The following is a 20,886-nucleotide window of genomic DNA, read 5'->3' as shown; positions in this document are numbered from 1 at the left end:
TACGGGTAATCACCTCAAATTTCTCATTTTCTTAGACAATTTGTCCAAAATAAAATTTTCACGACTTTTCTCCTTCAAGTACCGCGATTACTGTTGTAGTTGTCCGTTAGACATAATAATCATTAACGCATCTAAAAGGTGCTTGCGGTCTGTATTCGGCTATCTTCACATTCTCACCCCTAGACTGAATGGGAAAACAACCAAGAAGTCGAAAAGGATCCTAAGAACACAAAGAGTATTGGACGAAAAGGTTACACTCACATCATGCATCACCAAACTAAGTTAGATGTATTTATAATTAGAGCTTATAATCTACTGTCTAACGAGTCTGTCATCAGTGGTGCTTCTTTACAGAGTGTTACAAACTCGCCACAGACGACGACGAACACGCCCTCAGGTATGGTTAATGGCGTGGTAGGAACAGGGATTGCTAATCCAACAGGGTTGATGGGATCTGATAGCACACCTAATATCGATGAGATTATAACAAGCAATGGTACTAACTCTCTGGCGAAAACCAGTTCGGATAGTGCTAACGCGACGCCGAATGGTAATTCAAGCTCCACCTCAGCCATAAGTAATACCAGCAACCCTACCACCACCGGTAACAATGCGAGCTCTAGCATAACGTCAAATGGAATATATACGCAAGCTCAATATTCTCAACTTTTCGCCAAAATATCAAAGCTGTATAACGCTACGCTATCGTCTGGGTCAATCGATGATAGATCGACCTCACCAAAATCCGCAATCGAACTATATCAAAGATTTCAACAAATCATTAAGGAACTGGAGCTCAGTTTTGACGCAAGTCCTTACGCAAAGTATTTCCGCCGTTTGGATGGAAGACTTTGGGAAATAAAGGCAAACTCAGAATTGGAAAACGATGAATTATGGCGATTAGTCTCAATGAGCATATTTACTGTATTCGATCCTCAGACCGGCCAAATTCTAACTCAGGGACGTAGGAAGGGAAACTCCTTAAACACATCAACTAAAGGCTCTCCATCAGACTTACAGGGAATAAACAATGGGAATAACAGTGGGAGTAATGGTAACATCGGAAATGGGAATAATATTAAAAACTATGGAAATAAAAATATGGCCAACAATCGAACAAAAAAAAGAGGAACCAGAGTGGCTAAAAATGCTAAAAATGGGAAAAATAATAAAAATAGTAATAAGGAGAGGAACAGCATTGCAGATACGAACGCATTCAGTAACACAACAATAAGTAACCCAGGTACCAATATGCTTTTTGATCCATCATTGTCTCAGCAACTACAAAAGCGGCTGCAAACGCTCTCCCAAGATGTCAATTCTCGTTCGTTAACAGGATATTATACACAGCCAACCAGTCCTGGTTCAGGCGGATTTGAATTTGGCCTGAGCCATGCGGATCTAAACCCCAATGCTTCCAGTAATACCATGGGCTATAATACAATGTCAAATAATGGATCCCATTCGTGGAAACGAAGATCATTAGGATCCTTAGACGTTAATACCCTGGATGATGAAGCGGTGGAAGAACTCCTGCAACTGACAAATACGAACAAGAGGCAGAGACCGATGGCAACTACAGCAGAGGGTGCGTTAATTAATGATGGTCCGGACACTAATTTAAACGCGACCAACACCCAGATGAAAGTTGATCTAAATCCTCCGAACAGCATGGGTCCTATGGATACAGAAGCCGTGATACGCCCATTAAAAGAAGCTTATGACGCTATCATATCCGAAAAAGGCCAAAGAATTGTGCAATTGGAAAGGGAATTAGAATTACAACGTCAAGAGACGCAGTGGTTAAGGAAAATGTTAATTGAGGACATGGGATGTGTTAGAAGCATGTTAAGAGATTTACAAAGATGAATCAATAATAATGTTTAACAAATATTGCTTCCTCTTTTGATTTCGGTGTAGATTGACGGTATAATTATCTATTTAACAGTGACGTTTACTATCTTACTGTTTCTTGTACTCTCTTATAATGAACGAACGTTATTATATAACTACGAACTAATGATATTTTTTTTACTTTATTCCTGATGTAGAGGATACAAAAATAGGCTTTCCTTGTTTTGCAGCTGAACCTTAAAATTTAACGCTACTTTGACCCTAGGGCCTCATTCTTAATTATTTTCGTCGCTACGAGCGAACAAGGGGTGGAGACAATAGGGATGGAGAATACATATACGTTTATATATAAGAAAAAAACCCGCGAAGAGCATCGAATGACCAGATTCGTTGCTCGTATTGTTATCCATTACCTGGGACAACACCGCTGTTTAACACACTAATCTCGAGTAGTGAAGAGAAATCGTAGTAAAAAGAAATGTCTACGTTGAAAGTTGTTTCATCGAAGCTTGCAGCTGAAATCGATAAAGAATTGATGGGTCCTCAAATCGGATTCACTTTACAACAGCTAATGGAATTAGCTGGGTTTAGTGTCGCACAGGCTGTATGCCGCCAGTTTCCACTGAGAGGTAAGACTGAAACGGAGAAGGGCAAACATGTATTTGTTATTGCTGGCCCAGGTAATAATGGCGGGGATGGCCTCGTATGCGCAAGACATTTGAAGCTTTTTGGTTACAACCCTATTGTTTTCTACCCCAAGAGAAGCGAGCGCACTGAATTTTACAAACAGCTGGTTCACCAGTTGAACTTCTTCAAAGTTCCTGTGCTGTCCCAAGATGAGGGAAACTGGTTGGAATATTTGAAGCCAGAAAAGACCTTATGTATTGTGGATGCAATATTTGGTTTTAGTTTCAAGCCTCCCATGAGAGAACCGTTCAAGGGTATTGTAGAAGAACTGTGCAAAGTGCAAGATATTATCCCAATCGTTTCAGTGGACATCCCTACAGGCTGGGACGTTGACAAGGGTCCGATCGCGCAGCCCTCAATTAACCCTGCCGTTCTTGTATCTTTAACTGTCCCCAAGCCGTGCAGCACTCACATCAGGGAGAACCATACAACTCATTATGTGGGGGGAAGATTCATTCCTCGAGATTTCGCAAATAAATACGGCTTTGAGCCATTTGGATATGAATCCACTGACCAAATATTAAAACTTTGATGGCCCCCAAATCTATAATTCCGAAACCATACATAATGCTATATAATCCCTTATTTCGTGAACAAATAACCATCATGATTCCTTTTTAAGCTGGTATAAAACCATCGTTTCTTTTTCTGACGCGCCATCTTTTCTTTTTCCATCTGTCTTTTTTTTTTCCTTTGGTGTTTCATCCGAAGAAGAAACAAATGGAAGAAGACCAACACTACTACTTTCCAAAGGGCAATTACAAGGTAGATATAACCGGAATTGCACAATAGAAATTGCTTGCAGTAGTGGCATAGTTAACAATATTTTCTCGGCCTCCTTTGACATAAAATCAAAAAGATCTACTACTTTCAAGACCCGCGCATATTGAAAAAAAAAAAATAAAGAGTATACTGTACTAGTACTATAATTCATCAAAAGCTCATTTGTTCCATCATAAATACAAGAAAACAGTATTTCTTGGTCCGCGGTTGAAAGGAGTGTCTAACTGAAAAGTTTTAAGATTTACTTACAGTACGATTAATGTCATTACCAGGTACACCAACTACCTCTCCGACCCCGATGGATGAGGATACTGAACAAGCCGTTTCGGTTAACACTGAACCTAAAAGAGTAAAAGTTTATATTCTAGAGAACAACGAATGGAAAGACACAGGTACGGGGTTTTGTATAGGAGAAGTGGAAGAGGGCAAATTTGCATACCTTGTTGTCTCAGATGAAGACTCCCCGACTGAAACTTTGTTAAAGTCCAAACTAGAAGGAAATATTGAATATCAACGGCAGGAGGAAACGCTTATTGTTTGGAAGGATTTGGGAGGAAAAGACATAGCTTTGAGTTTTGAAGAGAGTATGGGATGTGACACCCTATGTGAATTCATTGTTCACGTCCAAAGGAACATAGAGTCAAATATTTCTCTAGTCACTGTAAAATCTAGCGACAACGGGCTTGGGTCTGTTCACGATATCATAACGGGTCCCGTGACCTTGCCCTCTAACGACCTTCAACAAAATAGTCAAACTTTATTAGAAGCTCTAAAGATTCTGAATGAAAATACCTCTTTCGACTTTCTGAAAAATGAAACCATTGAGTTTATCCTCCAGTCAAATTACATCGATACATTAATTTCTCATTTCCATAAAGCAGAAGAAGAAAAGATACCGAAGGATTTATTTTTGCTAAGTAACATCATCAAAACTTTGATACTTTATAACCAAAGAGATATATTGGAGTCAATGGTCGAGGACGATAGAATCATGGGGATAGTTGGGATTTTAGAATACGATACTGAATACCCTACATCAAAGGCGAACCATAGAAAATATTTAGGTTCAAAAGGCCCCAATTTCAAAGAGGTTATTCCATTGGAAAATGAAGATTTAAAAATAATAATGAAAAAATGTTTTCGCTTACAGTTCTTAAAAGATGTGGTATTAGTACGATTTTTAGACGACCATAATTTTAACTTAATCTCGGAAATTGTCATGGATTTAGAAACATGTATAATCGACTTTCTTCAAGTAGGGACGTTTTTGGATAGACTAATAGAGCTATATGATACCAACACTCTTCCAAAAAACCCTTCAGAGAAAGAGAAGTTTGTACAGAAACGGAAAGACGGGATTAGACTGTTGCAACAATGCGTTCAAATGTCGATCAATTTAGACGCGGTTGATCGTTCCAAATTCTACAAAACACTTGTTCGAAAGGGCCTATTCAAAGTCTTAGATTATGCATTTCACATGGAAACGGATAGTAATGTTCGGATTTTAGCTACGGATACTATCATTACTATAATCGAACATGATATCTTGTTAATTCACAACGTTCAGAACGAAGATTCTTTCAAACGGCAACATAGATTAGCTCCTGATGACAAGTCCTCCGTTCGGAAAAATCCACAGGATTACAGCTCTAGTACCGATTCCAAGTTGCTATTAATACTTTCAACAATCCTTCTTTCCGACAGGAGCCCCGGATTGCGAGAACAGGTTGTGCAAGCGCTAAATACTTTGCTTCATCCAGAAGGATGTCTTGGTAATGGAGAGGGCTCATATGATCTCACGGGTAGGTCCAGTTATGAATCAAAGAACACATCTGAAGACTTCTCAAACTTCGGTTATGGTTTAAACTCGGATTCAATTAATTTAAACAACTATCATTATAACAGTGATGAAATGAATAACTTAGAGCCAGAATCTGAGTCCGAATTTCAAGTAATGGAATATTTTGCAAATTTCTACAATAAAATTGCTCCTATACTGTTTGGACCATTAATCAAAAAGGATAGCACGATGGAAATATCAGAACTGAATGGACAGATAGAAAAGGTTCAAAAAGACGATCTTTTGTTGATTCATTTAGTTAAATTGGTATCATTTGTGTGCACCGAGCACGATCGTGTCTTATCCAGAAGATTCATATTAGAAAATGGTATACTAGATTCTGTCAGCAAACTTATTGGCGGTAACCATATATTGCAGCTGAGGTTAACAGCAGTAAGGTGCGTTAAAAACCTTATGTGTCTCGATGATAAATACTACCATCGATATATGATTTCCAAAAATTTATATGCGCCAGTTTTCAAACTCTTCCAGGAGAACATAGATAAAAACAATCTTGCAAATTCGTGCATTCAAGATTTTTTCCGCATTATCATAACAGAATGTAGAGGGTACCAAGGTGATGGCCAAAACAGAAAGGGAGAGAGCAACAGTTCTTATAATAGCAATAGTAATAACGTTAAATTAAACGTGAATAACAATAGGACAAACTTTACCATTTTAAACAAATACTTAGTTCAAACTTATGGCGATACTTTGAAAAAAGCTACTGATATACCTTTCATCAAGGACATGCTAGAAATTGGGGAAGAAAACCAACCCGATCATTCTAGTTTTGAAAATAGCATTGAAGGCGAGAATGATATTTCAGTAAATATATCATCAGATGGATTCACTTCAAACCATTTAGAAGAGATTGACATTAAAAACGTCAAAAGATTACATTCCGAGATCGATCACTTTGAAAATGATCCGCATTATTCTAGTGATCAGTTAGCATTTAAAAAAAGCGTCGACCAAATGAATGCAAGCACATGATTTTTTTCCTTGTAGGGAAGAAGAAAAACGAAAAGCTAGCACAGCGGTCATAGTTGTAAGAAATTTAACAACGATAGTAAGCTCATTGTATATAAAATTCTTCAAATATACAATTAACTATCAAAAAGCATATAAGAAAGTGTCATATAATAATAGTACTCAAAACCTATACGAATTATAGTTTAGACGTCATACTCTTGATTAAGGCTTCTGGATACAACTCATGTCCGAAGTATGTTCCTAAATGCCACATACCGCCATCAACAACCAAGACGGTACCGGTGACATATGATGCGGCGGGCGAAAAAATATAAACCGTAGATTCGGCTATATCTCTTGTAGATCCTAACCTTTGTAATGGTATCTTTGCCAAGGCCTTTTCCTTATATTTCTTCCCTGCCAATCTTTTTAAGCCTTCCGTATTATCAATAGCACCTGGAGCAATGCAATTTGAACGTATGCCCAGAGGGCCCAATTCAACCGCTAGATTCTTAGCCAAGGCATCTATTCCCGCTTTAGCGGCGCCGACATGGCCTTGGAAGGGCACACCATAGTAATGGAAAGTGGCGGAGACAAAAAGAATGGAGCCCTTTGATTTTTTCAGCTCCTTTACGCATGCCTTTGCGGTATTGAAACTTCCTAATAAATCTATATCAACAACAGATTTGAAGGCATTTGGAGAGAGGTTAACAAAATCGCAGACAAAATTTCCGGCAGCACCAGCAATGACAAAATCGATCTTGCCGAATTCCTGTACTGTCTTTTCAACCGCCTTCTCCACCTGTTCAAAATTGCGAACATCGACGTTTGCAATAGCCAAAACTGCATCTTCGTCTTTTGCCAACTGCGAAATACCTTTAGCCGCTTTTTCTGTTCTTTCCTGATCTCTTCCTACAATGGCTGCTTTACAGCCAAGAAGAACCAAGGCTTCTGTCTGCACCCGGCATATCGTCCCAGCACCACCTGTGACAAATGCTACTTTACCCTTGAATAAATCAGGTCTCCACGAACCCTCAGTTATGAATTTACTATTCAAAGTGTTTCCTGTATTCATAGTGTCCATGACTCCAATACTACCTCCCAAACTTAAAAGCAGGAATACAGAAGTTCTTTTCCGGTTCAGAATAGCTTCAATTGTGAGCGTTGCTCTTATACCTATTATCCTTGGCAAACTCCAATAGTGACGGGGCTAAATATGCTTAACCCCGTAAATGCGCGCCGCCTTTACAGTGATTTTGTGACGTTGTGCTCAGAGACGCATAGTAAAAACAATGGTGATTAGCATATTAAAGCCTACTTTTTAAGAATTATACATGCTTCAGAAGAAAGTACTGGCATAAAAGTGACCCAAGACTATTAGGACGATGCGTTTGTTCGAGAATAGCAAAGATATGGAAAATCGAAAGAGACTGTTACGTGCTAAGAAAGCGGCTGGCAATAACAATTGCTTTGAATGCAAAAGTGTCAATCCACAATTCGTTTCTTGTAGCTTCGGTATATTTATTTGTGTTAATTGTGCAAACCTCTTGAGGGGACTAGGTACAAACATCTTTTGTGTAAAATCAATAACAATGGATAGTTTTGAAGAAAAGGACGTCAGAAGAGTAGAGAAAAGTGGAAATTTTAGATTCGGTTCCTTTTTGTCTAAAAATGGTATTCTACAGAACGGAATTCCGTTACGTGAAAAATATGATAATTTGTTTGCTAAAAGTTACAAGAGAAGGCTGGCCAATGAAGTGCGTAGCAATGATATAAATCAGAATATGTATTTGGGATTTAATAATTTCGAACAGTATACGGACAGTGCCACAAACCAAATAAGAGATCGAACATTGAGAGAAATATCCAACAACACCAATAATTCGGAAGGGGCGGAATTTATACTACCGGAGAAGGTGTTAGGCTCAGATAATTTTCAAGACTGCGAAAGATTTCCCACCCGTTTGAGCTCCCAAAGAAATCTCGACGAGAATAATCTAGCAAGTGCCACGAGTACTTTAACAATCGAAAAATTCCAAAATGACCCCATTGGTACCATTTCTAGAAGCTGGGTGTTGCTTTCAGATGCATTATACAAATCATACGAAGACTTTAAAGGCTCGGTTGTTCAACCAACGATTGAAAACATTCAGCAGCGGAATTTGTCAAATGACATTAAAAGATCACTTGTGCAGTTTAATGAGAAGTTGCATGAAACACCCCATTTACCCTCGCCAGTATTTTCTTGTTTTACTGGGGGAGACATTCTTCCTCCAGAATTCAATTAGATATCATCAGAACATATGCTTATTTTAACGATTTAAATACAACTGAATTTTCTTTCTTTCCTCTTTTAGTGGGTTACCCCACTGGTTACTGACGCGTCGTGGTTTTTTTTTCGACCGCTAACATATACTATGGCGCAATAGTGAGTGGTAGTAGTGATGATAAAATTATCAAAATATGCTAAAAACGCATGCCCAAAAGCCACTAGTCAATCGGACAGTTCTACGGATTTCATGTCAAAATTGTTTTTAGATGAACTGCCAGAGGCTCTCAGCCGAAAAATTGGTTCTGTGGTTAGGGTGCTACCAAACTCATTAGAAATATTCGAAGAATTGTATAAATATGCATTGAATGAAAATAACAACAACAGAAGCAAACATCATAAAAAGCCCAGGACGCATGATTTTTCTGGTCAGGTTAAAACGGATAAAATTTCGGAGGCCAACACTATTTTCAAATTAGAAGGTGTGTCCGTGCTGTCACCATTAAGGAAAAAGCTTGATTTGGTGTTCTATCTTTCTAATGTTGATGGATCTCCCGTAATAACATTTTTAAAGGAAAACGAAAGAGAATTGAGCATCCACCAACTAAACAAAAGTATCAAAATGGCTTCATTCTTGCCAGTACCAGAAAAACCTAATCTAATATATCTCTTCATGACTTACACATCGTGTGAAGACAACAAATTTTCTGAACCTGTGGTAATGACTTTAAACAAGGAAAATACACTAAACCAATTCAAGAGGTTAGGGCTTCTCGATTCTAGTGTAACAGACTTCGAAAAGTGTGTTGAGTATATAAGAAAACAAGCCATTTTGACAGGTTTTAAAATTTCGAATCCCTTTATCAACAGTAAGTCAGCCGACGCTGATGCTGAAAAAATAAACTCATTCCATTTACAGTGTCATAGAGGTACCAAAGAGGGTACACTATATTTTTTACCAGATCACATAATTTTTGGGTTTAAAAAGCCCATTTTATTATTCGACGCTTCCGACATTGAATCTATAACGTATTCATCTATTACCAGATTAACGTTCAATGCAAGCTTGGTAACGAAAAATGGCGAAAAATACGAGTTTTCGATGATAGATCAAACTGAATATGCCAAAATTGACGACTACGTTAAAAGAAAGCAAATGAAGGACAAATCTATGTCTGAGGAATTGAAAGCTAAATCTAAGAGCAAAGGCCAGCCAACTGACGGCGCAACTGATCAGCCATCTATTCTACAGGAGGCCACCCGCCAAATGCAAGACGAGAAAAAGGCAGGTATATTTTCAGATGATGATGAAGAAAATGACCAAAATTTCGAAGCTGAGAGTGACCTTTCGGATGGCAGTGGCCAAGAATCCTCAGACGATGCTGAAGACGGAGAGGAAGCAGAGGAAGACGATGAAGAAGAAGATGAAGAGGACGAAGAGGAACATCAAAAAAGCCAAACCGCTTTTAATGAGGATAATAGTCTCGCGCCTATACATGATAAACTAGATCAGGAACTCCAATATAAAGAATTCAAAGAACCGTTAGAACTCGAAGACATTCCCATAGAGATTGACAATGACGATGATGAAGATGATGAGGACGGATCCGGAGTAGAATACGATTGACTTAGATCTGATATTACGATTATAGCATGGATAAGCATATGTAAGAGTCTATAAATACCGCCTTCTTTGTCCTGGAGAATAGTTCGGTTTAAAAAATCAAATAAACATAGGTGATTAACTTAATTATTTGCGAATATTATACAGTTATCTGAACTGAACTACTCTAGTATATAGTTTCCCAGTTTATCCATTTTTAGGTTTTCAACACCACTAGAGAGTGCCTCTATAATACGTTCATTTTCCTCTTCCTGTGCATCTTCGCTATTATCTTCAGAACCCTCATCATCAAATTCGGAATCATAGTATTCATCATCCTCTGAATAATCGCCCTCTTCGCTTTCATATTCGGCTTCATTATCTGATATATCGTCATCTGAATTATAAACAGCATTTCTCATGCTTTCGACAGCAGTTTCTAAGCCCCTATCGCCTGGGTGCTTTTTACTAAACCCAGAAGCTTGTACCAATTCATCCAAGTTGTCGCTTCTTTTAACGTCCCTTTTAAAATCTGGATATGCGTACTTATAACCATCGCCAAAACCTTCAGTGTCAAGCATTGATGAATCAGGTTTTGGTTCGTACTTCAGTTTCTTTTTGAAGAAACGACGAATACAATCAACGTCCCTTTGGAAATAATAGTCGGCATCTTGATGTTGAATAGATATACATTGTGGAAAATCAATGACTACGAACCCACAATCCTTTTCATCTTCTACTTCGTCCTTAATCATAATATTGAACTCATTAAAATCACAATGAATAAGCCCACTATTTGCTAGATCAACGATAAAACGCATTAGATCACTATAAAGCTTGGGTATATTCTTATGTTTTCTTAATCTTCTCATTGGGTAGCCTTCAATAAGCTCCATGACTACGATATGACGCGAATTATCAAATGGCTCAGGGACCTTGAAACCCTTGGAATAAAGCATTGACATAAACTGATATTCTTTATTAGCGGCCAAACGTGAAAGATGCATCCAGTTTGCCCCTTGATTAGATTTTTTCAAATAATCTCTATTATTCCTGACAGAATGAAAGGAGGTTCTACCTAATCTGTGGATCTTCATTACTCTTGGGTTTCCATTTTTGTCACTTACTTTATAAATGTCAGATTCTTTACCAACACCAATGGTATTACCGACAGAATAGACAGTGTCCCTGTTCAACATGGTTTTTAAAGCCAGATAATCAATACCGTTATAAGTTAACCTATAGCCATCATATTTGATATTTCTCATTTTGGAAATTAAGCTAAGCTTGGCCAAATCACTAATGGCTCGGTTTGTACCGGACTGTGATCTCATGCCGGAGAGTTGGTGAATCAAGGAAGTTGGAACAACTTCGTGACTTCTAGAACCTTGTTCAACGGCTTGAAGAACACGAAAATCATCAGTCGTCAAATATCTCATATGAGATGTATCCAATTTCATTATAGTCTGATTGAAATTAAGATGTAGAAGAGATGGTAAAATTAGTATCGATTGGTCAATAGAAAAATGAGATAGCAGTGAACGGCTTAATAATTATTGAGCGTTTTCTACTTTAAGATATTTAATAATAATTCATAACCTTAACAAAATCATAAACAGTAAGCATTAACTTTGCTACAGAACCTCATCGCCAAATTTTCAGCTCATTTTTTTCACGCTGCCTTTTCTATACAATCCTCGAATAGGTCATTTATTACGATAAAGTAATAAAACGTGTAACATAATGTATTTATAAATTCACAAACTATACTATTAGCTAGATAACGACAAGTAATTCGTGTAATCATTTACCAACGTGAACCGCCGTTGAAACCTTGGCGACCTTGGCCTCCAAATTCTTGAGGGTTTGGACCACCAAATCCTTGGCCACCTGGCCCACCGAATTCTTGAGGGTTTGGACCGCCGAATCCTTGGCCACCTGGACCACCAAACTCTTGTGGACCTGGACCTCCAAATCCTTGTGGACCTTGTCTTCCGAAACCTTGGCCGCCTGGGCCACCAGGACCGCCGAATCCGCCGTTATTGTTGTTATTGTTCTGACGGTGATGGTTGTTATGCTCACCTTGAGGAGCGCCACCAAAGTTTGAGTTATTGTATTGTCCTTGCTGCTTGTGCTCTTTACGCTCATCAGATATCTTGTTGGCAAGGAACGCACCACCTATTGCGCCCAACGCACCACTCAACTTGGAATGATTGTTTGACACCTTGGATCCAGCGTACGCACCGGCACTACCACCTACGATAGTAGAAAACAGGCCACGTTCACCGTTAGGGTTAGCATTATCGCCAGTATATTGACCGTTGTTTGGACCAGCCGTTCTTTCTTGGTTATTTTGCTGGTTGTATTGACCTTGCTGGCCACTTGAGTAGAATTCGTTTGCAGACATTTTATGTACTTAGTAGATTGGTTCGAGTAGTCTAAATTTTGGGGACTTACAATTATCTAGCAAGGTAGATCAAGGTCTTCCTTTATAAAGGACCGGCCTGATGAGTTCTTTTGCCAAGCCGACCGCCAGCCCCTTTTCCGGTATGGGCTGTGCGGGTGCCGGAATTATTAATATTGAGTATGAGCGCACGCCTCATTTTACGCACGGACGAAGAATGCGAGCGGGGCGAAAAGCAAAATAGTAAAAAGCTCCACATGGCCGTTTGTGCTGCCAAAAAGCGGTTTCAGAGGTGCCACAGTGTTATGCAGCCAGAGGTGTTGGTTTTATACATTAGTACTGTGCCTGTCAAATGCTCGTTTGGTGCTTCAAGATAGGAAAGAAAAGAATAATTTAATTTATGATTGTATGATATCTTAATCGTGATATACAGAACTAAAACTTTCATCTAAGATACAAAAGCTAAGACATTAAAATGAAAAATATATATATATGTATAACCTTAACCAGAATGACATCTTAACGAGAAGACATGGCCTTGGTGACAACTCTCTTCAAACCAACTTCAGCCTTTCTCAACTCATCGGCAGATGGGTCTTCGATTTGCAAAGCAGCCAAAGCATCGGACAATGCAGCTTCAATCTTGGACTTGGAACCTCTCTTCAATTTGGAAGATAAGACTGGGTCAGTGACAGTTTGTTCGATGGAAGCAACGTAGGATTCCAATCTTTGTCTAGCTTCGTGCTTCTTAGCAAAAGCTTCATCGGCGGCCTTGAACTCTTCGGCTTGGTTCACCATCTTTTCAATTTCTTCAGAAGACAATCTACCAACAGCGTTAGAGATAGTGATGTTAGAGGACTTACCGGTAGACTTTTCGACGGCAGTAACCTTCAAGATACCGTTAGCATCAACTTCGAAGATAGCTTCCAAGACTGGTTCACCAGCTGGCATCATTGGGATGTTCTTCAAGTCGAATTCACCCAACAAAGTGTTTTCTTTACAGTTGACACGCTCACCTTGGTAGACTGGGAATTGAACAGTGGTTTGGTTGTCGCTGACAGTTGTGAATGTTCTTCTCTTGATAGTTGGAACGGTTGTGTTTCTTGGGACAACGATACCGAAAATGTCACCTTGCATACCAACACCTAAGGATAATGGAGCAACATCCAACAACAACAAGTCCTTGGTTTCGTCAGATGTGGATTGGCCAGTCAAGATAGCACCTTGGACAGCAGCACCGTAAGCAACAGCTTCATCTGGGTTAATAGACTTTTCCAATTGCTTACCGTCAAAGAAGTCAGACAGCAACTTTTGGACCTTTGGAATTCTTGTAGAACCACCAACCAAGACAACTTCGTCGATTTGAGACTTAGAGATCTTAGCGTCCTTCAAAACTTGTTCAACAGGTTCCAAAGTAGACTTGAACAATGGAGCATTCAAGTCTTCGAATCTAGCTCTGGTCAAAGAGGATTCGAAATCTTCACCATCGAACAAAGAGTCGACTTCGACGGTGGTTTGAGTGACAGAAGATAAGGTTCTCTTAGCTCTTTCAGCAGCGGTTCTCAATCTTCTCAAAGCTCTGGCATCGTCGGAGATGTCCAAACCAGTCTTCTTCTTGAATTCAGCTTTGAAGTGTTCCAACAAGTTGGTGTCGAAATCTTGACCACCCAAATGAGTGTTACCGGAGGTAGATTTAACAGTGTAAACACCACCAGCAATGTGCAACAAGGAAACATCGAAAGTACCACCACCCAAATCGAAAATCAAAACATGTCTTTCCTTTTCGGACTTACCAGCACCTAAACCGTAAGCAATAGCAGCGGCAGTAGGTTCGTTGATGATACGCAAAACGTTCAAACCAGAAATGGCACCAGCATCCTTGGTAGCTTGTCTTTGAGCATCGTTAAAGTAAGCTGGGACAGTAATGACGGCCTTTTCAACCTTCTTACCAATCTTAGCTTCAGCAATTTCCTTCATCTTGGTCAAAACCATAGCGGAAATTTCTTGTGGGGAGAAAGTCTTGGTCTCTTCCAAGTATTGGACTTCAATGACTGGGTTACCATCGACGTCGATAACCTTGAAAGGCCAAGTCTTCATATCCTTTTGGACAGACTCGTCGTCGAATCTTCTACCAATTAAACGCTTAGCATCAAAGACAGTGTTTCTTGGGTTCAAAGCAGCTTGGTTCTTGGCAGCATCACCGATCAATCTTTCCTCTGGAGTGAAGGCAACGAAAGATGGGGTAACTCTGTTACCTTGTTCGTTGGCAATAATTTCAACGGAAGATTCATAAGTAGCAACACAAGAGTATGTTGTACCTAAATCGATACCGATAGCACCTTGGAAAACACCTTCAGCCATTGTTAATGAGGATATTGGTTCTTGGTTTTTTGAAAGGAAAATCGATGGGCAACAAGTGCAAAATAAAGAAATTTAAGTGAAAAGTAGGTGAGAATGACAAAAAATCAATTGAAAATAGCAGTTGAAAAAATTTTTTATCTCATCTCTGCGTCGCCCAAAAAAACTCATGAAAAAAAAAATCGATCGATAACTTCACGTTTCTTTTTCCGTTTCGAATGATACGAACTGAGTGAACCTGGTATAAGCCATCATTGGAACGACCTAACTCGCTTATAATCTGGCATCCATTAAATACCAATTTTTTCCGCGTAGCCTATAAGTCTAAAGTAATTAATGCAGACTCTATATTGGTGACGGCTAGTGCAATTGAGTATAAGTCACCTGAAATTAGTATTGTTTGTTGAACAGTATCAGGGTGGTGCCTTTCATGCATGGTCATTTTTTCGCTAATAGGTATTATTTTTATGCTGGCGCCTGATCTTTCCCTCAAGCTTTCGATTCTTGTTCCTTTAGCTCCTATCAGGAAGGTGATTTGTGTCTTGCTCAGCTTGATTTCTAGAGTTACAATAAAATTCTGTCGTTGCGGTCCATTTCCCTGTACTTTGTAATTGCGTTTTTGCAGTTCAGCCACTGTTAGACTTTGGGGTAAAACTTCCTGGTTTATCACAGGAATCTCTTCAATTGTAAAACATAGTACCGAAGCTTTAATTTTGACCTTTTCGAAAAGTTGAGAAATGTCTTCTTGGAGAATACGTAGGTGATTATCGTGATATGTGTAAAAACTATTGTTAAAAATCTTCAAATCTTCCCTTAAGATAAACCTAGGTAAACATATTTCCAATATACCGTTGCTATATGCCAGGTTTAGGAGATCCTCATCCATGGTACACAAAATATATATGGTGTCAAAGTTTGATCTAATGATTGCTTTTATCTTGTCCAGATGACCACAAAAATCTAACAAATTATTTTTAAAGAAAGAGTAATTAAGAACCAGCTTCAAATATAGCGTTTCCTCCGGGAAAATAATTTTATTGTTGAACAACTTTCCCTCCTGGAGCTCTCCTAATATTTTTATCAGTATGGTGTCCAACTGCAATAGTTGAGGACTGCGACGACCACTCATTGTTTTGATGGACATTTTCTGTTTAAAAGTCCTGTTCTTGTTTTAATTGGTAGCTGTGACACGAAACTAGACTGATATAAGTTTATTCTTTGTATTATCAACACCTTCGGCGGCAAAAATGCGATTTTCCCGTCCAGCGGCTAAAACTGCTAAAGCAGATACACATATTCTACATTTATAACCTTCAATGTTTACCTGTTTCTCAATATTCTACGTTCAATTGAGGAGTAGCTACGATGAACACTCTGTACACAACTCGATAAAAGATATCTCGCTTCATCTGTCGTCAGAAGCATCCTGTATTCAAGATTCTTGAATTGGTAGTTCATGCGGTTTTTAGATCGTAAATTTTGTGATATTCAGTAATTAGTACTAATGAAGAATGGATGTTGATCTTTTTATACTATATAAGAGAGGTTTATAAAACGCACGTTGATTGGTTCATCTCAAAGATGACCAATATAATAATAGGTCAGATAGTTACAATATATTTAATCTGACGTCTCATATTGCTCACATATATAACTACCACCCCAATGTTCAATTAATAGATCTTTAACTCGACTGTAATACTGTTTGGATTGCTCGTATCACATTTCCAAATTCTGCAAAAAGTATAATGATACGTAAACGTATACGATATAAGCATTCAGGTTGTTACTATGGCAACTCAAGTTAACATTAATGACCACCCGTTACAACATGATGTATTAGTTGGGTGAGAGCATTGATAAAACTTGTAATATAACCGAGCTTCTCTAAATGTGTTATTACAAATTTCCTCATACTATAAACGCATTGCAGCATTTTGTGTTTAGTTGATGTGAAATCAAATTTTTTTGTCATCTTGAAAATAAGCCGTTATGAAATTAAGAAAACGGATATTCAAAAAATATGAAGAAAAGAGGAAACAAAATATTCCAAAAAGATTGATGGACCGTTCTGTTAGCAACAAGAGTATGCCTACCACATCAGTTTAAGCATGCCTCCAAGAAGTATAGAAGAATGGTTTTACTACAAATTACTGAGTAGTCCAGGTTTCCATAGATTTGTTCGCAAGGTATATAGGAAAGTAAATGGCATTAAAGAAGATCCCTTCACTGACCAACCGACTGCTTTTCAATACCTTTATAAACCAACACCACTACAGAAATTCAAGGCTTTACGCCTTTTATTTTGGGATGAAATGAGATCTACTTTTGGGTTCAGAAGGAGGCTGGGAGACCGCTTTAAATGATCAAATTCATTCTTATTTAATGTACCAGTAATATGAAAAGGAAGAAGCACTTTCGGACGGCATTTCTCACTAAAATCTTTTCTATAAACAAAAAAGCTCATGCAATTTAAATAATATTACTATGTACTATTCGGCATTTTTATTTACACCAATGTATATATTCAAAACTATATATTACACAACCTCTGGAAGGGAAAAAACAACTATATAACACACTTAAAATACAACTTTAAAAAGACTTGCAAAAAAAAAGGATTAACCATAAAAATCTTGAAGAGAAGCACTTGGCATCAAGACTCCCTTGGTTGGCTGTTTGAAAGATTTTACTTTCGATAGAGAGACATCGTCTTTCAAGGCAACTATAACCTTTTTGTTCGAACCAAATTCGAAATTATCAGCAACAACATCATCGTTGTACCTACGGATTCTGTAAGGATAGTTCTTACTACCATCTTGATCTAAAATGCCCTTCAATGACCAAGAAATCGCATAGGGACCTGTCGAGGTAACAATAGTTTGTTCCTGTTGACCTATACCGGTATTAAAGTAAGCCTTGGTAAATCTGATCGGTTTCTTTGTGTATGTTAAAATGGATGCCGAATGTTCTGGTCGTATCTTTAATACATATGTTTTAACATTTTCGCTCGCCGGGAATGACTTCAGAAATCCAATATTACCAGCATTTTTACCATCCTTAATTTGTAAATCCATAAGAAGTAAAGTGCTCTCGCAAGTCGCCAATAGCCATTTTCCGTCAGCGGATATGGTGATAAATTTAATTGCTTGACCTAGTGAAGGTATGGCAGTCTTTGCCCTAATACCTAGCCTATCATACAACTTTATGTCACCTTTTTCTGATCCAATAGCAATATAACCGCTTTCTGTTGTTCCAATTGAGCTAAAGTTATACTTCCCCACATAATCTTTTGATTCATCAACGACTATTTTATTGTTTCCACTAATTCTAGGATCAATTTTGAACACGCCTTTCTGTGAAACACCAACAATTGTTTGTTCTGGGGTCATTTGATCAAATTTCTTAGTTGGACCATATTGAACGACATTCTTGTCACCAGTAATCCATTCTTCAATCACTTTTCCTCTTTCTATATCCATCTTATAAAGTTTGTTCTCATTTTCACCGTCAGTCAATATTAAATTACGATCTTCCATGTACAACATTGGCTTATGAGGATCAATGCGTTTACCACTTAGATTAGAAACATTCTTTATGGCGGTAACGAATTCTAAGGAATCATCTTCATCATCCGTTTTAAACACACCAATTTTGTTATCTCTTGTAACATATGACCTATTGTTCCTAAAGGCGACAGTCAATGAACTATTACCTTTGGAAGTTGCACGTTTAGGGTCTTCAAAGGCTTCAGATGAAATGATTCTTTTAGAATGATCGTTCTCGTCTTCTTCATCTTCGCTATCATTTTCACTATCGCTTGATTCTTTATCACTTCTTTCATTTGAGCTCTCACCTATGTGTAAAATGTCTTCGAATTGCTTTTCCAATGGCACGGATGATGAATCTAAAATGTAATCTTTCTCCCTTTCAGGAACATCGTTCCACGTTTCTTTGTTCAAAGTCATCCATAGACATTCAACCCAAGTAGACCTGAATTGAATACATTTGTCTAGGTCTTTAAATTTTAACATATAAGACAATGTGATATTTTGAAGCGTATAATTGAAAAGAAAGGCGTCAGTAACTAATTCAAAAGTGGGATTGATATTTGGAGCAATTTGAGTTCCAAGACGATTATCTTTACCTTCTATCGCTAACCAAAACTCGTACTTGCCTATATCGATAATTGCCACCTTTACCATGGGCTCTTGAAGAATAAATTTCTCTTGGATCGGATCATACATGTATAAGCTAGACATCATTAAACAACGATAATCTCCGTCTGGAACCTTTTTCAATGGAGAAGGGGTTCTTTCCAATATCTCGCTATCCTCCTTGTACTCAAAAGAGATGTCTTTGGCATCTTGAAAGTCATCTGAACTTGAATCAGACTCATCATCATCATCTTGAACAAAAAGCCTGGTTGATTTATGCTCTATCTCCTTCAAGTCATCTGCTGAGGCAGTAAGAGAGGATTTCTTATTTCTCACCTCATATTGGCATCGATAAACAGTTTGAATAAACTGTTCAACATCAGACAATGAGACATCAGAGGCAACAACAAATTGAACCTTTTCATCTTGCTCATCGCCTCTTAAATTCTCCCACACAAGCGCCATGTTCCCTTGTTTATCCCAAGTTTTGTGAAACATAATTTTATCCGATATTTCGACGCTCCATTCTTCTTCTTTCTTCTTAGACTGCGTGGACAAAACACTGATAGTGTCATCTTCAAAATTCTCAGCCTCATCCCCTGTGCCACCTTCGCTATCGTCTTCTACCCTATAAACAGCCAACTCGTAATCAAATTTGCCAATTTTACGTACACTTAAGGTAGCATTATTGTAAATACATTCTAGAGCGGCTTTAGGAGAATTCTTAGACCTCAAAAGATTAAACTGCCCAGAAGGTATCGTGATGAGCTCTGGCTTGCTACCAGAATCCATAAACTTCTTCAAAATGTTCATCACCTATAGATATTATTGAACTGGGAAAGCAAAGGGAAAACGAAGACTTTGTTCCTAGCGATCAAGTTCAAATGACTCACTCGATTACTTTGCTTTCAGTGGCTGTCCTTAAGGGACACTACTAAGGAAGAATGATTACTAAAAATGATAAACACTCCGCACACTCGTACAAAATGATTACAAAGTCTAGTAGCATAAAACGAAGTTAGAACTAAAATATTCTTCACCAAGTGGTAAAGATTGGCACCAAGGGAAGAAAATCGTATAACTTTTCATATAACGTTAAGCTACTTCAGAAGGCACCTTGTATTCCCTTTGAATTCCTTCTGAATCATCTGGTTTGCACTTGGCATGAATATTCTGCGAATAGCATGTCGTTCCTTTCATTGCCTGCGCTGCGGTTCACTACTCAATGAGAACAAAGGATGGTCATCCAAAAAGATTATTAAATTGGTCAATAAGTCGAGTTTGTCTAACAAAGAATTCGCAGGAAAAGTACGAGATGATACAAAAGAGATTCCTGAGTGGAAGAAGCAAAAAATGGCAGTTAGAAAGAAATTGCAAGGTAATAGATGGAACCCATCAAAAAAGATATCTCAAGAACAAATGGAAGCTTTAAGGCTATTAAAATTCAATTTTCCTGAACTGACAGCATCCGATCTTGCAGACCGGTTCAAGATTTCTCCTGAGGCCGTTAGAAGAATTTTGAAGTCCAACTGGAAGCGTACCGATGAGGAAAATAATAACACCCACGAGAGATGGAAAAGAAGAGGAGAACGAATAAAAGAAATGTATCAAAAGAAAGAAAATGCTGAATTTGTGTCCAGTCAAATTATAACTGGCAGAAAACTTATACTTGGGTCCAACGCAAACTCATCAGAATTAATGGCGAAGAGTATTCGCACTCCTAGACATTTCAAGCATAATAACGATATACCTGAAAAGAAAAGCACTAACAAGCTATACATTTTGAAGCATTTGGCCTCGAAACAATAACAATTTTGAGGTGATTTATAAATTATTACGAAACCTCTTGTAAATAAAGACATATATATGTACATATAGAATAGAAAGCATGCAACAATATTATTAGACAAACCTTTTATACGCAGTTTTCTTGCATGGGCTAGCATATGTCTTCTT

At 38.1% G+C, this 20,886-nt stretch overlaps 13 protein-coding genes across 13 annotated transcripts; 7 read left to right on the top strand and 6 right to left on the bottom strand.

Annotated features, from left to right (window-relative positions):
• Window positions 1-264: 264 nt before the first annotated feature.
• GCR2 (Gcr2p) lies at window positions 265-1,869 on the top strand (the record flags this gene model as incomplete). Its single annotated transcript, XM_033912864.1, has 1 exon — window positions 265-1,869. The coding sequence occupies one exon, from the start codon at window positions 265-267 to the stop codon at window positions 1,867-1,869; it is 1,605 nt and encodes a 534-aa protein (XP_033768755.1).
• Window positions 1,870-2,332: 463 nt separating this feature from the next.
• On the top strand, window positions 2,333-3,073 carry NNR1 (NADHX epimerase; the record flags this gene model as incomplete). The annotated part of the gene is made up of 1 exon (XM_033912863.1): window positions 2,333-3,073. One exon carries the CDS (start codon window positions 2,333-2,335, stop codon window positions 3,071-3,073), a length of 741 nt encoding a protein of 246 aa, XP_033768754.1.
• A 510-nt stretch (window positions 3,074-3,583) lies between these two features.
• PSY2 (Psy2p) lies at window positions 3,584-6,160 on the top strand (the record flags this gene model as incomplete). The annotated part of the gene is made up of 1 exon (XM_033912862.1): window positions 3,584-6,160. The coding sequence occupies one exon, from the start codon at window positions 3,584-3,586 to the stop codon at window positions 6,158-6,160; it is 2,577 nt and encodes an 858-aa protein (XP_033768753.1).
• Window positions 6,161-6,335: 175 nt separating this feature from the next.
• Window positions 6,336-7,223, bottom strand: SPS19 (2,4-dienoyl-CoA reductase (NADPH); the record flags this gene model as incomplete). The annotated part of the gene is made up of 1 exon (XM_033912861.1): window positions 6,336-7,223. The coding sequence occupies one exon, from the start codon at window positions 7,221-7,223 to the stop codon at window positions 6,336-6,338; it is 888 nt and encodes a 295-aa protein (XP_033768752.1).
• A 301-nt stretch (window positions 7,224-7,524) lies between these two features.
• On the top strand, window positions 7,525-8,427 carry SPS18 (Sps18p; the record flags this gene model as incomplete). Its single annotated transcript, XM_033912860.1, has 1 exon — window positions 7,525-8,427. One exon carries the CDS (start codon window positions 7,525-7,527, stop codon window positions 8,425-8,427), a length of 903 nt encoding a protein of 300 aa, XP_033768751.1.
• Window positions 8,428-8,583: 156 nt separating this feature from the next.
• Window positions 8,584-10,035, top strand: RTT106 (Rtt106p; the record flags this gene model as incomplete). Its single annotated transcript, XM_033912859.1, has 1 exon — window positions 8,584-10,035. One exon carries the CDS (start codon window positions 8,584-8,586, stop codon window positions 10,033-10,035), a length of 1,452 nt encoding a protein of 483 aa, XP_033768750.1.
• Window positions 10,036-10,193: 158 nt separating this feature from the next.
• RIO2 (protein kinase RIO2) lies at window positions 10,194-11,471 on the bottom strand (the record flags this gene model as incomplete). Its single annotated transcript, XM_033912858.1, has 1 exon — window positions 10,194-11,471. One exon carries the CDS (start codon window positions 11,469-11,471, stop codon window positions 10,194-10,196), a length of 1,278 nt encoding a protein of 425 aa, XP_033768749.1.
• A 347-nt stretch (window positions 11,472-11,818) lies between these two features.
• Window positions 11,819-12,418, bottom strand: SPAR_N01170 (uncharacterized protein; the record flags this gene model as incomplete). The annotated part of the gene is made up of 1 exon (XM_033912857.1): window positions 11,819-12,418. One exon carries the CDS (start codon window positions 12,416-12,418, stop codon window positions 11,819-11,821), a length of 600 nt encoding a protein of 199 aa, XP_033768748.1.
• A 516-nt stretch (window positions 12,419-12,934) lies between these two features.
• SSB2 (Hsp70 family ATPase SSB2) lies at window positions 12,935-14,776 on the bottom strand (the record flags this gene model as incomplete). Its single annotated transcript, XM_033912856.1, has 1 exon — window positions 12,935-14,776. The coding sequence occupies one exon, from the start codon at window positions 14,774-14,776 to the stop codon at window positions 12,935-12,937; it is 1,842 nt and encodes a 613-aa protein (XP_033768747.1).
• Window positions 14,777-15,089: 313 nt separating this feature from the next.
• Window positions 15,090-15,917, bottom strand: MER1 (Mer1p; the record flags this gene model as incomplete). The annotated part of the gene is made up of 1 exon (XM_033912855.1): window positions 15,090-15,917. One exon carries the CDS (start codon window positions 15,915-15,917, stop codon window positions 15,090-15,092), a length of 828 nt encoding a protein of 275 aa, XP_033768746.1.
• Window positions 15,918-16,884: 967 nt separating this feature from the next.
• On the top strand, window positions 16,885-17,139 carry MRX7 (Mrx7p; the record flags this gene model as incomplete). The annotated part of the gene is made up of 1 exon (XM_033912854.1): window positions 16,885-17,139. The coding sequence occupies one exon, from the start codon at window positions 16,885-16,887 to the stop codon at window positions 17,137-17,139; it is 255 nt and encodes an 84-aa protein (XP_033768745.1).
• Window positions 17,140-17,394: 255 nt separating this feature from the next.
• Window positions 17,395-19,743, bottom strand: VID27 (Vid27p; the record flags this gene model as incomplete). Its single annotated transcript, XM_033912853.1, has 1 exon — window positions 17,395-19,743. One exon carries the CDS (start codon window positions 19,741-19,743, stop codon window positions 17,395-17,397), a length of 2,349 nt encoding a protein of 782 aa, XP_033768744.1.
• Window positions 19,744-20,094: 351 nt separating this feature from the next.
• On the top strand, window positions 20,095-20,739 carry RRG9 (mitochondrial ribosome assembly protein RRG9; the record flags this gene model as incomplete). Its single annotated transcript, XM_033912852.1, has 1 exon — window positions 20,095-20,739. The coding sequence occupies one exon, from the start codon at window positions 20,095-20,097 to the stop codon at window positions 20,737-20,739; it is 645 nt and encodes a 214-aa protein (XP_033768743.1).
• Between the last annotated feature and the right edge of the window lie 147 nt (window positions 20,740-20,886).

Source organism: Saccharomyces paradoxus, chromosome XIV (assembly GCF_002079055.1).
Source record: "Saccharomyces paradoxus chromosome XIV, complete sequence".
Classification (NCBI taxonomy): domain Eukaryota; kingdom Fungi; phylum Ascomycota; class Saccharomycetes; order Saccharomycetales; family Saccharomycetaceae; genus Saccharomyces; species Saccharomyces paradoxus.
Note: the sequence above shows the minus strand (reverse complement) of the source record. Positions and strands in the feature narration are given on the sequence as shown.